Source organism: Zootoca vivipara, chromosome 5 (assembly GCF_965207765.1).
Source record: "Zootoca vivipara chromosome 5, rZooViv2.hap1.1, whole genome shotgun sequence".
NCBI classification, from domain to species: Eukaryota; Metazoa; Chordata; class Lepidosauria; order Squamata; family Lacertidae; genus Zootoca; species Zootoca vivipara.
The window spans coordinates 2,057,850-2,072,042 of record NC_142588.1 but is presented as its reverse complement, the minus strand read 5'-3'; the positions used below and the strand labels follow the sequence as shown (position 1 = coordinate 2,072,042).

Sequence of the window (14,193 nt, the reverse complement as noted above, 5' to 3'; positions counted from 1 at the left end):
AAATTATTCAAGTTGGCACCCCTGCTCATAGCTGCCACGTTTTCGCTTTTCTCGCGAGGAAGCCTATTCAGCATAAGGGAAAATCCCTGTAAAAAAGGGATAACTTGGCAGCTATGCCCCTGCTCCCGACTCTCAGGCAGAGGTGTCTTGCATCATCTGCTACCTGAACGCTCTTTTCTCCTTGCACTGTTTATTTTGTTTCTAAACTGGAGGTGCCAGGGATTGAAACTGGACTTTCTGTGGATAGCATGTGTTCTCCCACTGAGCTAGGGTATCTTTATTGATTCTTTTATTTCTTATATTGCATTTTATTGTATTGCAATCTGAACAGAAGAAAGCACGATTGAGAATTTTAGAACGGGGTTGCCAATCTTTTTGAGCCCAGGACCACATTTGGAAATCGAAGAAACTGTTGTGAGCAGCATATAGGCCTACTAATTTTTCAGATGGAAAACTGGTGGTTTATCACCTTCTCTGTCCAAATAAAAACAGGCACTCCTGACCAAATAAGCAAACCTGCATAGCTTGTTTAAGTAAAATTGAAAAATTTGGAGGTACAGGGGAGCACCTGAGGGTGCCAGGGTGTCTTATGGGTGCCACACTGCAGACCCCAGCAAGCTGGACCAAAAAACTACCAGCCTGTGTGATATATATCTTATTATTATGGGGTCCTTTTGCTAAGTTTATGAATTTCATTTTTATTGTTAGCCAACATGAGCAGTATTCTGGAAAAAGTAGGATATAAATATTCTGAATAAAATTTTTAAAAATAGCAGTATTTACTTAGCAGGAAAAAGTTTGTGGTTCTCCCTACTAGCTGTTTTAAAACTACTAATGTATTTTTTAAAAAAAAACTATTTTAATTAGTTTTATAATGTAACCAGTACTACTTTTATGTTGCATTTTATTATATAAGATGGGAGGGACGCGGGTGGCACTGTGGCGCTACAGCGAGAAGGTAAACGTAGTTTCCATGTGCTGCTCTGGTTTGCCAGAAGCGGCTTTGTCATGCTGGCCACCTGACCTGGAAGCTGTACGCCGGCTCCCTCGGCCAATAAGGTGAGACGAGCGCCGCAACTCCAGAGTCAGTCATGACTGGACCTAATGGTCAGGGGTCCCTTTACCTTTACCTTTATTATATAAGATAAGGCAATTAGAAATCAAATCAGCTAAAATATTCATTTTTCAATGAAAAATTGAATCGTACTGTATAGTGAATTTCACACTCAAGGCCAACAGGCAAAAGCTACAACACCCAGGTTTGTGTAGAATGATGCCTCCACCTAAGAATACACTCCCCAAGCCCAGTAAGACACACGGGGCTGCTTACCAATCTCTGGAAAGGACATGAGAGGGCTCTGGGAACACTGCAGGGCCCTCATGTGGTCTTCCCAAAGGCCAGTAAGCAAGAGTTCAGAAAGCTCTTTATGTGGCCGGATTTCCCTCCTTTCCACTTATTTATTTTAGCATAAGTGAATTCAGCTTAAAGCTGCAAATTACCTATATCGACATCAAAAGACACATCAAGCCATTTCTGTGGGAACCACGTGCACCTGTCATGAATCATTTGTGCAAAAGCCTGCTTTTGCTTTCAGATCTTCTTGCTGTTGTTGGTTCATTTGCTTGCAAGACAACCAAGTTTTTAGGAGCCTATAAGCCCTAAAGATCACTTTCAACTCTCATATTTTAAAAATTGTCAATTTAATAATTGTTTCAAGAGCAAATTCATCCAATAACATCCCAGGAACAAAAAGATTAAATGTTTCACTTCAAAGCATAATACGAGAGTTGCACAGCATAAAGTATGACAGAACAAATATTGCCCACAACAGAAGTGACAGTTTATTTTACAGCAGATATTTATAGTGTTAACAGTTAAAAGGCCACGAAGATTGCTTTTTGCTTGTTTTGTTGGCTGGTCAACAGATAGCAAGGCATGAAACTCACACACACCATCAATAAGTCAAATAAAAACTTGTGCATCTGTTTACATAAAATTTGGATGAGTGTAATGTATTTGTAATATGCCTGCTATTATACTGAGAAATATTACTTTGACAATGTAATTACATCTTCTGCTTCAACTACGGTAGCAAAATACTGGCCTCAATTCCCTGTCCTGGAAGTGCAGAAAGACAAAGCAAAGATGTAAATAAGTAGCTTTTAAGCTATTTTTATTATGTAATTCAAGAAAAGTCAGTGCAGATTAGCATCACAGTCATTATTGCTATTATTTATTTGCAACTTCAAATATCTAAGTGATTCTCTTAAAACAACAAATATACAAAATACAGTAAAATATAATTACAGCTACAGTACAGTAAAATATAATTACAGCTTCTGATAGCAGAAAGTGAGGAGGAATTAAAGAACCTTTTAATGAGGGTGAAAGAGGAGAGGGCAAAATATGGTCTGAAGCTCAACATCAAAAAAACCAAGATCATGGCCACTGGTCCCATCACCTCCTGGCAAATAGAAGGGGAAGAAATGGAGGCAGTGAGAGATTTTACTTTCTTGGGCTCCTTGATCACTGCAGATGGTGACAGCAGTCACGAAATTAAAAGACGCCTGCTTCTTGGGAGAAAAGCAATGACAAACCTAGACAGCGTCTTAAAAAGCAGAGACATCACCTTGCCAACAAAGGTCCGTATAGTTAAAGCTATGGTTTTCCCAGTAGTGATGTATGGAAGTGAGAGCTGGACCATAAAGAAGGCTGATCGCCGAAGAATTAATGCTTTTGAATTATGGTGCTGGAGGAGACTCTTGAGAGTCCCATGGACTGCAAGAAGATCAAACCTATCCATTCTGAAGGAAATCAGCCCTGAGTGCTCACTGGAAGGACAGATCCTGAAGCTGAGGCTCCAATACTTTGGCCACCTCGTGAGAAGAGAAGACTCCCTGGAAAAGACCCTGATGCTGGGAAAGATGGAGGGCACTAGGAGAAGGGGACGACAGAGGACAAGATGGTTGGACAGTGTTCTCAAAGCTACCAATATGAGTCTGACCAAACTACGGGAGGCAGTGGAAGACAGGAGTGCCTGGCGTGCTCTGGTCCATGGGGTCATGAAGAGTCGGACACAACTAAACAACTAAACAACAACAACAAAACACAAGCACAACTATGTAACTGAATAAACATTGTGTGGAGATAAAATACAGTCTGGACTTAGTCTGGGAAGTTCTGTTCAATAAGCGTCCAAGAATATACCAATTTGGTGTTTATCTAATATATTAAGGGACAGAAAGGGGACTATACAACTAAATGTTCAGTGGTGGATAACAAACAACTGGCCCACTGATGCACATGGTATTAAAAAAAAATCCACAGCAGACCAGAGCAGACAGTCAGGTATGTAATGGGAAAGGTATATCTCAGACTAGCTGGCCCTCAAACAACTGGCCACTGCAACAGTCTAGCCTTGAGGTTGCCAGGGCAAAAAGCTCCATGGCCAGATTATCTCAGTGCAAGAAAGGTAGCTGGCACACCAGGCAAAGCTGGTTAAAGTATGCAGATGCTTACCAACAGGGTTTTAGTCTTTCAGGGATTCAGCTTCAGTTTATTAGCCCTCACCCAGCTCATTACTGCATCCAGGCACTGGTTCAGAACTTTTACACATATACAGTACATAACCAATCACACACACAAACACACCTAACAAGCTATAATTAGCTATGAGGGGCAAGGGTTGAGACAGTATGTCATCCACTGGATGTCTATTTGAGAATGCAATGGCAGAGGAAAAAATAGCCCTTTTTTGCCCATCATTGCAACATAGTAGGCATTAATGTGTACTCTAAGGTGTGTTGGGTCACCTTTGCAATGGGTTTTTTGTGCCAAGAGCGCTGTAGCCATTGCCAATCTTGCTTCATAACTCGTAGCTCCCTAGAGCACCAAGGTGTGTTTCAAACTCCACAACAGTGGAGAGGGCAATCAGGAGAGAAAGCGTGACTAGCCCTACACATTTCACTGTTTTAGGGGAAGACAAGGGCCTCAGTAACATTGCCAGTTCTCTCCATTAGATTCCATAAGTCTCTGGGATGGACCATCTGAATAGGTCCTGAACCCCTGCATGGGGAGAGAATCACCATGAGACCAAATCTCACCAGGAAGTGGTCTAGCTTGTTTGAATCCCATCTATAGTTGGACCACACACCCCAGGCTAAATCTGTCCTGCTCTGTGGGTTGGGCCACTGATGAGCTGTGATAGCTCCAAAGCCGTCATGGAAGGGGCCTTGGCATAGACACTGAAGTCACACAGAACCAAAGTCCTGAGTTCCGCCAATACCACTTCCACCAGCTTGGCCAGCAATGCTGTCTTAGAGTCATATGTAATAGACTTGTAGAGTTGGAAGGGTCATCTAGTCCAACCCCCTGCAATACAGCAATCACAGCTAAATAATCCCTGACAGGTGGCCATCCAACCTCAGTTTTAAAACCTCCAAAGAAGGAGAGACCATCACCTTCCGAGGGAGGCATTTCTATTGAAGGGTGGTCAGTACCCCTTAGGATGGATCCCAGATTCAGAGGTTTCTGGGTGAGTGGAATAGAATATTCACTCTGCTGTGAATATTATAGTCTAACTATATTGTGAAACTTGCAAAAGGAAATCCCAATTTCAAAAATAAAAATTAAGAGAATTAAAACAGTAGCAGTTAATTGGAAAAAAAAAATGAAATTTATCTTGGGGTATTTAACTGGTGTAAATGGGGTTTTTCTCACAATACAATTATTAGTACCAGAAAAGGGATTTTCCTCTCCTCAGGAATGCGGCAGGGGACGAAAGGATTATATTTCATACTTGCTACAAACTGATTAATTACCAGCTTCCTCCTCAGCTGATGCAATTTTCTTTTTAAAAAAAACCTGCATAATGAATGTAATGGTACAGTTTACATCACATACAGTTTGCTTTTAAATTGTGCAGAATGATAATACAATTCACAAAGTCAACAATACTCCTAACTCAACCCATTAACTGAATAAATATTCTAGAACAATATAAAAATGTGATTTAAATTTCTTTTTATATAATTGCATATTTGTTGTATGCAAATTGGTCATAATATAGAAGCTGTTAATTGAACAGCTTCTAAATTATGATTGATAGATCTAAGTAAACATGAAAGCAGGAACAGTAAATAAATTGGGTTAAAACTTTTAGAGCAGGGACTTGGCTGTTCCCTTATATAAAAATGCCTTGCTCTCATTGCAAACTGCAAATTGCAGTTTGACCTAACCAGACATTAGACAGCAGTTATTTAAGTCACAGCGCTTTGCACGGTATTTCCTTTTCTGCTGCTTTATTCATTAAAAGGTAAAGGGACCCCTGACCATTAGGTCCAGTCGTGACCGACTCTGGGGTTGCGCGCTCATCTCGCATTATTGGCCGAGGGAGCCGGCGTATAGCTTCCGGTCATGTGGCCAGCATGACAAAGCTGCTTCTGGCAAACCAGAGCAGCACATGGAAACACCGTTTACCTTCCCGCTGTAGCGGTTCCTATTTATCTACTTGCATTTTGACGTGCTTTCGAACTGCTAGGTTGGCAGGAGCTGGGACCAAGCAACGGGAGCTCACCCCGTCACAGGGATTCGAACCGCCGACCTTCTGATCAGCAAGCCCTAGGCTCAGTGATTTAACCACAGCGCCATCATTAATACATCGTTAAAAATAAACTCCTCCCCACAAGTCAGCCACAGTGGTTAAAGGCACATAAGGCATACCACTTCAGTGTGTGTATTACTGATTCCAAACGGTTGGGACACTCTGGACTTTCCTACCCACATTATGAACACCACAATAAAAACTTAAAATAGTTGTTACTGGATGAGAGAGAAACACATAGCCATTAAGATAATTAACTTAGAAGATTTTACTGTATTCTTTCCCAACAGCGACTCCATTTCCTCAGGGTCTTGCGAAAGAAAAACGTTAAACAACAACTGATGAACTCCTTTTACCAGTCCACAATAGAAAGTGTCCTTTCATATTGTATCACAGTGTGACAGCCATGGGCAGAAAGTGAATACAGCGCATGATCTCATGGGCTGTCCCTTGAGTTCGCTAGATGACATTGCAAGGGAAAGTTGCCTTAGGAGAGTGAGAAAAATTCTCAGGGATGATTCACACCCCAACCAGCATCTCTTTAATCTTCTACCCTCGGACAGGAGAAATATAAGTATAATCAGCCATACCAACAGGCTAAAAAAATAGCTTCTATCCGTGGGCTGTTAGGCTGTCGAATGGAAAATAACATAGTGAAATTGACTTGTGAGGTGGTGTGTTGTTTGATAAGTGATTGAGTGTTTGGGGGGGGGAGGGAGGCTCATTTAATTTCATTGTACACAGGTTGTGCAATGACAATAAAGGTGGTATTATTATTATTATTCCTGGTTAGAAGAAATGCAGGTCCCAAATTATGCCACTTAAATATAGGTAGAGTACATTAAGACATGCTTGAATTATACTCCCTAACATCACCTCTCTGCTTTAAGAGGCCCAGAATTGTTGCGACAGAATGCTCCACAACAAAATGACATCCAGGCTTTCACAAACTTAAAAAGGAACTGCTGCCATCACAAATAGTAAGATACACACAAACACTTTTTGAATGATTTCTGCCATCACCAAAATTACCCCCATTTGGGGACTCATTAATCCCCTCCCTCCTCACCCCCCAAACACATTTGTGTAAAAAGTTCTCCTGAGAGAGCTTGCAGCCAAGCACCAGTTTTGGGACCTACATCAGGAAATGGGCAGAGGAAAGGTGACCCCACAGGTTGTCTTGGGCCTCTCGGCTTTCAATAGCATCCATCACATGATCAGCCTGGCCTGAAAGCCCTGGAAAGGAATCCCGGCGCTTCCAGGAGACAACTCTGCAACGGAGGGCCTTGGGGATCTATTCTGCCCCTCATGCTATTTAACAATGAAATGTAGCCACTGGCTGAGCTTATTTGAAACGTTTAGGTGAAGTGTCATCAGGAGGCCAATGGCATCCAGTTTTGTTTCCTCCTTTTTCCTCTTAATTCAAGTGTGATGTGGATGTTCCTTGAGTCAGAAATGAGCTGGATGAGTGCCTCCAGAGCTATAAATTTATTATATTGGGGCTCGGAATGAAGCAGACCCTTTACCACTTGAAACTGCATCGTGCAGATGCAGAAATAACATTCTCTTCACCATCACCCCCAACACAGAGTAGGCTCAAGGGAAATAAAATTCAATCCAGACAAAGGGAGGCTTTCTCCTGATGGTTTATTATTTAATAGACTTTGAAGTGATGTTGGCCCATAACAAACGAGATCATGTTCCCCTCATAGCTTGTGGGTGCAGATATATCTGTGGCCAGGGATACCTTTTTGCTCATTTCAATTAGTATGCCATGTTTCCTTCTGTGGTGCCTTTGTCATAACTGTACACACCTTTGAAACCTCCCCATATGTTGTGTCAGACTGCCTCTGAAAAGCAGCCTCAAAAACTTCAACTGGATCAGCATATGACAGTCATGTCATTTATTTTAATCTGTTTTAATTTTAATTTGTTTTAAAGTAGGGCTGCATTTTTTCCTTGATTTTATTGTCTTATCTTTTTGTAAACCACTTTGAGGGTGATTTTTTCAATCAAGTGGGTTATAAATTTATTTGCCTTATGTTATGTATTACTCCAGCACTTGAAGAGCTTTGCTGTATTTCCAGGTAGAATTCAAAGTGCTGGTGGTGGCCTATAAAGCCCTAAAGCAAAACAGGATGTTTTCTTCTGTATAAACCTGATAACAGAAGGTGGCTACTAAGATACAAGCCTTTTCTGTGTCAACATCCAGGTTGTGTCCTCTCCAGAGAAATTGGCTTGGCACCTAATCTTGTCTTTTCACATCAAGTTAAACCTTGTTTTGATTACATGAACTCTTGGTGGAAAATAGTTTGAAATTATTCCACCTTCACCTGTCCTATCATTTAATTCCATTGCTGTTTTATCTGTTTACTCAGGTTTCATATTTCATTAATGAATGCTGATGTGCACCTCCTTGAACAGGGTAAAATGATCATTTAATATAATAAATATGGCAACAACATCCTGGATGATGGAACCTGTGTGGAGAGGGTGACAACGTTCAGATTTCTGGGCATTGAGTTACAGGAGGATTTGTCCTGCAGTGTCAATATAAGGGGGACTGCGAAGAAGGCGCAGCACGGACTGTATTTTTTTTGAGAATTTAAAGGAAAAATCACCTTCCGCAAAAGTTGCTGCTTGCTTTCTATCACTGTGCCATTGAGAGCGTGCTCACGTACGGCTTATGTGTGTGGTATGGAAGCTGCACTTGTCGGGATAGGACAGTGTTGAGCAGAATTATCAAAACAGCAGAGTATCACTGGAATTTGCTGCCAAGGAGTGTGGTGGAGTCTCCTTCTTTGGAGGTCTTTAAGCAGATGCTTGACAGGCATATGTCAAGAATGCTTTGATGGTGTTTCCTGCTTGGCAGGGGGTTGGACTGGATGGCCCTTGTGGTCTCTTCCAACTCTATGATTCTATGGTTGTTCTCTCTCTACCTTAGAACATATTTATACCATCAGGTGCCATAGAAAGGCACTAGACATACCAAGAGACTCATCACATCCTGGTCATCATTTCTTTGAGCTCCTGCCATCGGGACGGAGATATAGAACAATGAAGGCAAGAATGAGCCGTCTCAAGAACACTTTCTTTCCTAGAGCAATTTTGGCCTTAAATGGACATTCTGGACTTTGAAGTCATTTTATTTTCATTTGTTTACTGTTCTGTATTGTATTGTGCTTATTAGTATTTTAATTCATGTGGAGTGTTTTAATTGAGTTGATACAGCAATCGAGAAATTTCGTTGTTCCCGCAAGGGGACAATGACAATAAAGATCGATTCTATTCTTTTGACTGGGATTGAACTTGGGGTTGTCTGCATGCAGAACACATTATCTAACACCGAGTTATACCACTCAGTTTCAAGCTTGCAAAATTAAAGAACACCTGCTTTCAAAGAAAAGTCTTTTGATTTAGGCTGTTTGTATAGAGACCTGTAATAGTATCCTAAGTGTCACAACATGCTAATCTGGAGGTCAGCTGGCAACTCCCATAGCATGATCTCATTGTACAGCAACTAGCAGTCCCACAACATTTGGAGTGTGTGCAACAGCACCCCAAGGCCCTACATTGCCACGGCAGCAATTAGCTAGCAAGGTGTTCTGTTTGTCATGGCTTTGTAACAGAATAAAGGAATAACTCTCTCTCATAAAGAGCATACCGCTCAAGAGTGAAGGAAATAAAAGTACCATCTAGTCTGCCTTGGCCAGACTACACCTGCAATAATGTGTCCAGTTCTGGGTAACACAATTTAAAGATATTGACAAGCTGGAATGTGTGCAGAGGAGGGCAACCAAGATAATCAAAGGTCTGGCAACCAAGCCTTGAGGGAGTTGGTATGGTTAGCCTAGAAAAGAGGATACTGAGAGGAGATATGATAGCCATCTTCAAATATCTTAAGGGCTGTCACATGAAAGATGGAGCAAGCTTGTTTTCTCCTGCTTCAAAGGGTAGGACACAAACCAAAGGCTTCAAGTTACAAGAAAGCCACAAAGCATTTGGGGGGGGGGGGAGAGAGAGAATCAGGACAGTTCCACAGTTCTAAGAGTTCTACAACACGGAGTTGGAGGCTGGACATGTAAAGTCCTTTTGTTCAACTGGAATAGTGTTGTCCTTTCTTAGGTATGTGTGAGCACACAGGCAAGCAAACATGTTTGTAAGTTAGTAGATATGTGGGCTCATGTACGTAGCCCCCACAATATCTTACCTGTCAATAATGACTCCAGATTAGTTTCTAATTTGTGAAGTAATTGGATCAAGTGTACAGATGCATCAATTAGCCCCAGGTTCCTGTTATAAAAGAACAGTTTTAAATTTAAAATTCTCTGAAATTTTAAAAAAAGCACCGAAGCCAGTGTTTTATACAGAGTTGTATCATAATATAAAGTCCTAAATTTGTAATACATATTGTAATGTAATAAATGAATTCTCCCCTAGGAGTAACTGACTGAGTTTCCCTAAGGTAAGAGTGACATAAAGGGAATGAGTAGGAAGAAAAGCCAAGGGAAGGAAGATGGCTTTAAAAATACTAGGAAAGAGCAGACTGTAGCTTAAAAAACAACAGGCCCAGAGAAGTCTAGGAAAGGGAGGTCATATGGGCAATTATGAAAAGGAATGAAAATAAAAAGACCTAAGATGGCAAGGCACGCCAGGAGAGAAAACAGACAGGAGGGGGGTTTCAAAAGAACTAACAACTCATTCTGACCCCTCACATGATTAAAGTGCACTTCTGCATTGAGGGTCCTTGTCCAGCCATGGACAAGTGACAATTCTAGAAAATCGGGTTTTTCAACTGTGCAGGGAACCTTCATGGATAGACAACGCTCCCTGTTGCAGAGCACTTTAAATCACATGAAGAACACCCCAGAATTCACCTGACCTCAGGGGCAAATAAAATGCACATCCTTGCAGCCAGCAAATATTAAGTAATCCAGATGCACAACTAACAAAAAACCAGATCTTAAATACAGTGGTACCTTGGTTTGCATACGTCTTGGTTTGCATATGTTTTGGATTGCAAACCAGTCAAACCCGGAAGTGCATGTCCCGGTTTACAAACTTTTTTTGGATTACAACCCCCTTTTTCTTTTATTATGAACAAATATTTTTGGGAGGCCCCATTGGCGAAAGAGCACCTTGGGTTACAACCTGTTTTGGTTTACAAACGGACCTCCAGAATGGATTATGGTTGTAAACCAAGGTACCACTGTAATCACAAGACTTGGTGAAGATAATATCTCTGAAATCTCACTTCATGAGTATTTTAAAAAGAGCAAATCAAAGAAAAAAACAGTTGTCAGAATAAATCTTGTGTTCACGCACCCTTGATTCTCTTGCACATTAATTTACTTTCAGAGAATATGTAGATCTATAATGATTACACACTGGTCAGTTAGCCTGAGCCACACAATTTAACAAATGTGGGCAATTCACTCACAAGGTTCCACTCAAAGGCCAAGAGTATACAGCAAAGTGAAGTGAACTGGTGAGGAGTGAAATGCATTTCAAAGAGAGCCTGCTTCAAAAGTTAAATCAGCTATGAACTCAGTTGGGTGAAACCAGTTACTGTAATTTAACATTTAAAAAACTAGGCAAGTATGGGAGCAAGAATCATACCTCATAATGTTCTGATTCTTGGTACACTGAACACAAGCATTCCGAAGGCATCTGAAACATTCTGATACCAACAGGAACAATGAATCTGTGTGTTCCACTGTATTATTTTGCTTGTAGGTCACATCAATTGCATAAGATGCCTTCCTCAAAATTTGCAGGAGATCTTGGAATAGGCTTTCTGTTGCTTTTTCCCTGATAAGAAAAATAAATGTAAAGTAGTCAGCATCAACAGTACATTTAAATATATATATATACATAAAAGGATATCAGTTGCACCATGCAATATTTTTTTAAAAAACAAACAAATCCAAGCTGTTTTGCATATTTTGTACTTGATAGGGCTAGGAAAAAATATAGCAAATAAAGGGTTACCCTAGCTTTGAAATATTTACTATAAGTAACCACGAACTCGGGTATTTTCTTCAGCCTCTACAAGCTTCATAAAATTGTGAAAAGAATTCATAAAAATTGGAAGTTTTTCTAAATTCTGAACTTAAGTTCCCAGGGCAAGGCAAAAGGTGAATTATTCTGTTTGTTTATTACACCCACTTTTCAAGTTAAGTGGAGCTTCTAGGCAGTATCCCATCAGGCTTTAACTATACCCAGACCTGCTTAGCTTCACCAAGGTGGCTGCATCACTTACCTTCAGAATATGATGAAACCATCTTGCTGCAACATAGCAGCTCTGGGTACAAGGGATGCCTGAACTGGAATATAAGGAGCTGACTTCAGACCACTGATCCAGCTAGCCCAGGATTACCCACAGTGATGACAGAAACTCTCCAACGGTTCATAGAGGAATTTTTCTTAGCACACCCTGGAGATAACAAGATTGAACCTAGGAATTTTTTGCATGCAGAACTGGCTCTATCACTGAGCTACATTCCTTCCTGTGGTGCCACAGAATGAAGACAAGATGTGAAATTTTAAAAGATTAAGCCAGGACTGGTGTGTATTTCAGTATTTCCCACACTTCTGACCATTAGGTGAAGCAGACTCTTTTTTTTCTAAATTGGAACTGCAGACACCCTTCCTTGCATGGCATAGCCCAGTGGTAGAGCTTCTGTTCTGCAGAATCCTGGAGAGCCACTGCCGGTCCTTGTAGCCAGTCCACCTCAGTGTAAGGACATTTCCAATGCTCCTAGTATCCAAAGATCTGGGCAGGCTCGGAAAGGGCATGCGTGTGCAAATGTGCTAGCAGTTTTATTACAACGTATTTTATTTTTCCCCTGCTCCTCTCCCTCGCCCCTTCCTATAAATTCTAATTGTTATTAATACAAAATACATGTTAGTTATGGTCATTACATGTTACTATGCATTACATGTTACTATGCATCATTTCATCTCCGTAATAATTTTGATAGATACACTTTGACACAATTTTGCTAATACACTCAGAAACATTTTACTCCATGTTTCTTGATGCTTTATTTTAAATTTTATGTAAATGTTGCATGCCATACAACATGTTATACAAAATGTTAAATGCTTTAAATATGAGAATGAATAGAAACTATGTTACCAAAAAAAAGAAAAAGCTCCTCCTGAAGTGGTTCTTAGGATGCTTCTTCATAAAACTGTCTGAACTAGGGTGAGGAATGTACACGGAACCTGCAAGATGCTGAAAAGCAGCATCTTCTACATAAGATTTGTAGCTTTATTATTATTGCATAATAATAATAATAATAATAATAATAATAATAATATAAAGCTATATTACCATATATTATTATTATTCATTGGAAAGAAATTCAGATATATTTTAAAATACATGGTTTTGTATGTTTTGTGATATTTTTATGCATTGTGATTTTTATTAATTACAGTTTAGTAATTGTTTGTTGTAATTGAAAAGTGGAAACTGTTTATTTGCTGATATTTAATTTTAATATTTGCCATTATATTCTAGTCTTTTCTGTATTGGATCTGAATGTTTGACGTTTTATTATGTTTTCATATGTGTTGGAACCGGCCCAGCTGCTGGGGCAATGCAGCCAGATGGGTGGGATAAAAATAATAAAATCGGTGCTATTGTTGTTATTAGTAGTAGTAGTAGTAGTAGTAGTATTTATACCCCACCTTTTCCCCTGACAGGCACCCAAAGCAACTTACGCCTACAAAAAGCAACAGTAAAGCATGAACTTTTGACGCATTGTATTTCTAGACAGATAAAAAATATAAACACAACTGCAGGGAGAAATGGGGGGGGTGGGTTTCCCTTGAAATTTCTGGAGGCTTCCTTACAAAAATCGTTAAGAAGAATTAGAGGAGGAGGAATGGAGCCCCCTCCGCCTGTTTCGTCCCGTCCCTCCTCCAAGACGCAGGCAAAACCACACCCGCCGCGGCAGGAAGACACGCGGCAACGCGTCCACACGTGACGGAGCCCCCCCCGGGCCCCTTACCTGCCCGCCCGGTCACGAAAGAGGGCCGCGATCTGCCCGATGGTTGCCAGGCGACCGGGCGCCGCGGCCTGCTCCTCCTCGGCGCCCCCCGCCAGCCGCGCGGCGAGAGCGGCAAGCAGCGCTTCTTCTTCCCCGGGCGGCCCCGGAGGCCGCTCCGAAGACGCCATCTCCGCCCGGCTCGAAGGCCTCGCTCCGCCCCGCAGCCGCCACTCCAGGCAGGCAGGCAGGCCTGGGCCTGCGCCGCTCGCCCTCCGCGGCCTCGCCAGGGAGGAATCCCCGCCCTTTCCTGCCTGCTTCTCGCGGGAGGCGGGGGTGCCTCGTGGCCCTGCTCTCAGCTTCCCAACCAGCTTCTGTCAAGCTGGATCCAGCAGAGACTGTCCCTGGAAGAAAGGGGTGCAGCCCCTGCGCTGCTCCTCCTGCTCCCGACCCTCTGCAGGAGACTCTCGCGAAGGGGCAGGAGGAGCAAGAGAGGGAGCCCAGCGCCCCACTTTCCTGGGAATGGAAGAAGAAAGTGAGCACTTCTTCCATCTTCCATAGCTGCTCCTCAGCCAGACAGAAAAAGGTTGAAC

At 41.7% G+C, this 14,193-nt stretch overlaps 1 protein-coding gene across 2 annotated transcripts in view; it reads right to left on the bottom strand.

Moving 5' to 3' along the window:
• ATXN10 (ataxin 10) overlaps positions 1-13,885 on the bottom strand; it is a 74,802-nt gene extending 60,917 nt beyond the window's left edge. For both annotated transcript variants that reach the window (XM_035137735.3, XM_088669962.1), the window contains exons 1-3: positions 13,625-13,885; positions 11,223-11,414; positions 9,814-9,896 (exon numbers count right to left, since the gene is read on the bottom strand). In XM_035137735.3, coding sequence (XP_034993626.2) covers positions 9,814-9,896; positions 11,223-11,414; positions 13,625-13,791 — 442 coding nt within the window. In that variant the 5' untranslated portion in view covers positions 13,792-13,885. The remainder of the gene's footprint in view (positions 1-9,813; positions 9,897-11,222; positions 11,415-13,624) is intronic.
• Between the last annotated feature and the right edge of the window lie 308 nt (positions 13,886-14,193).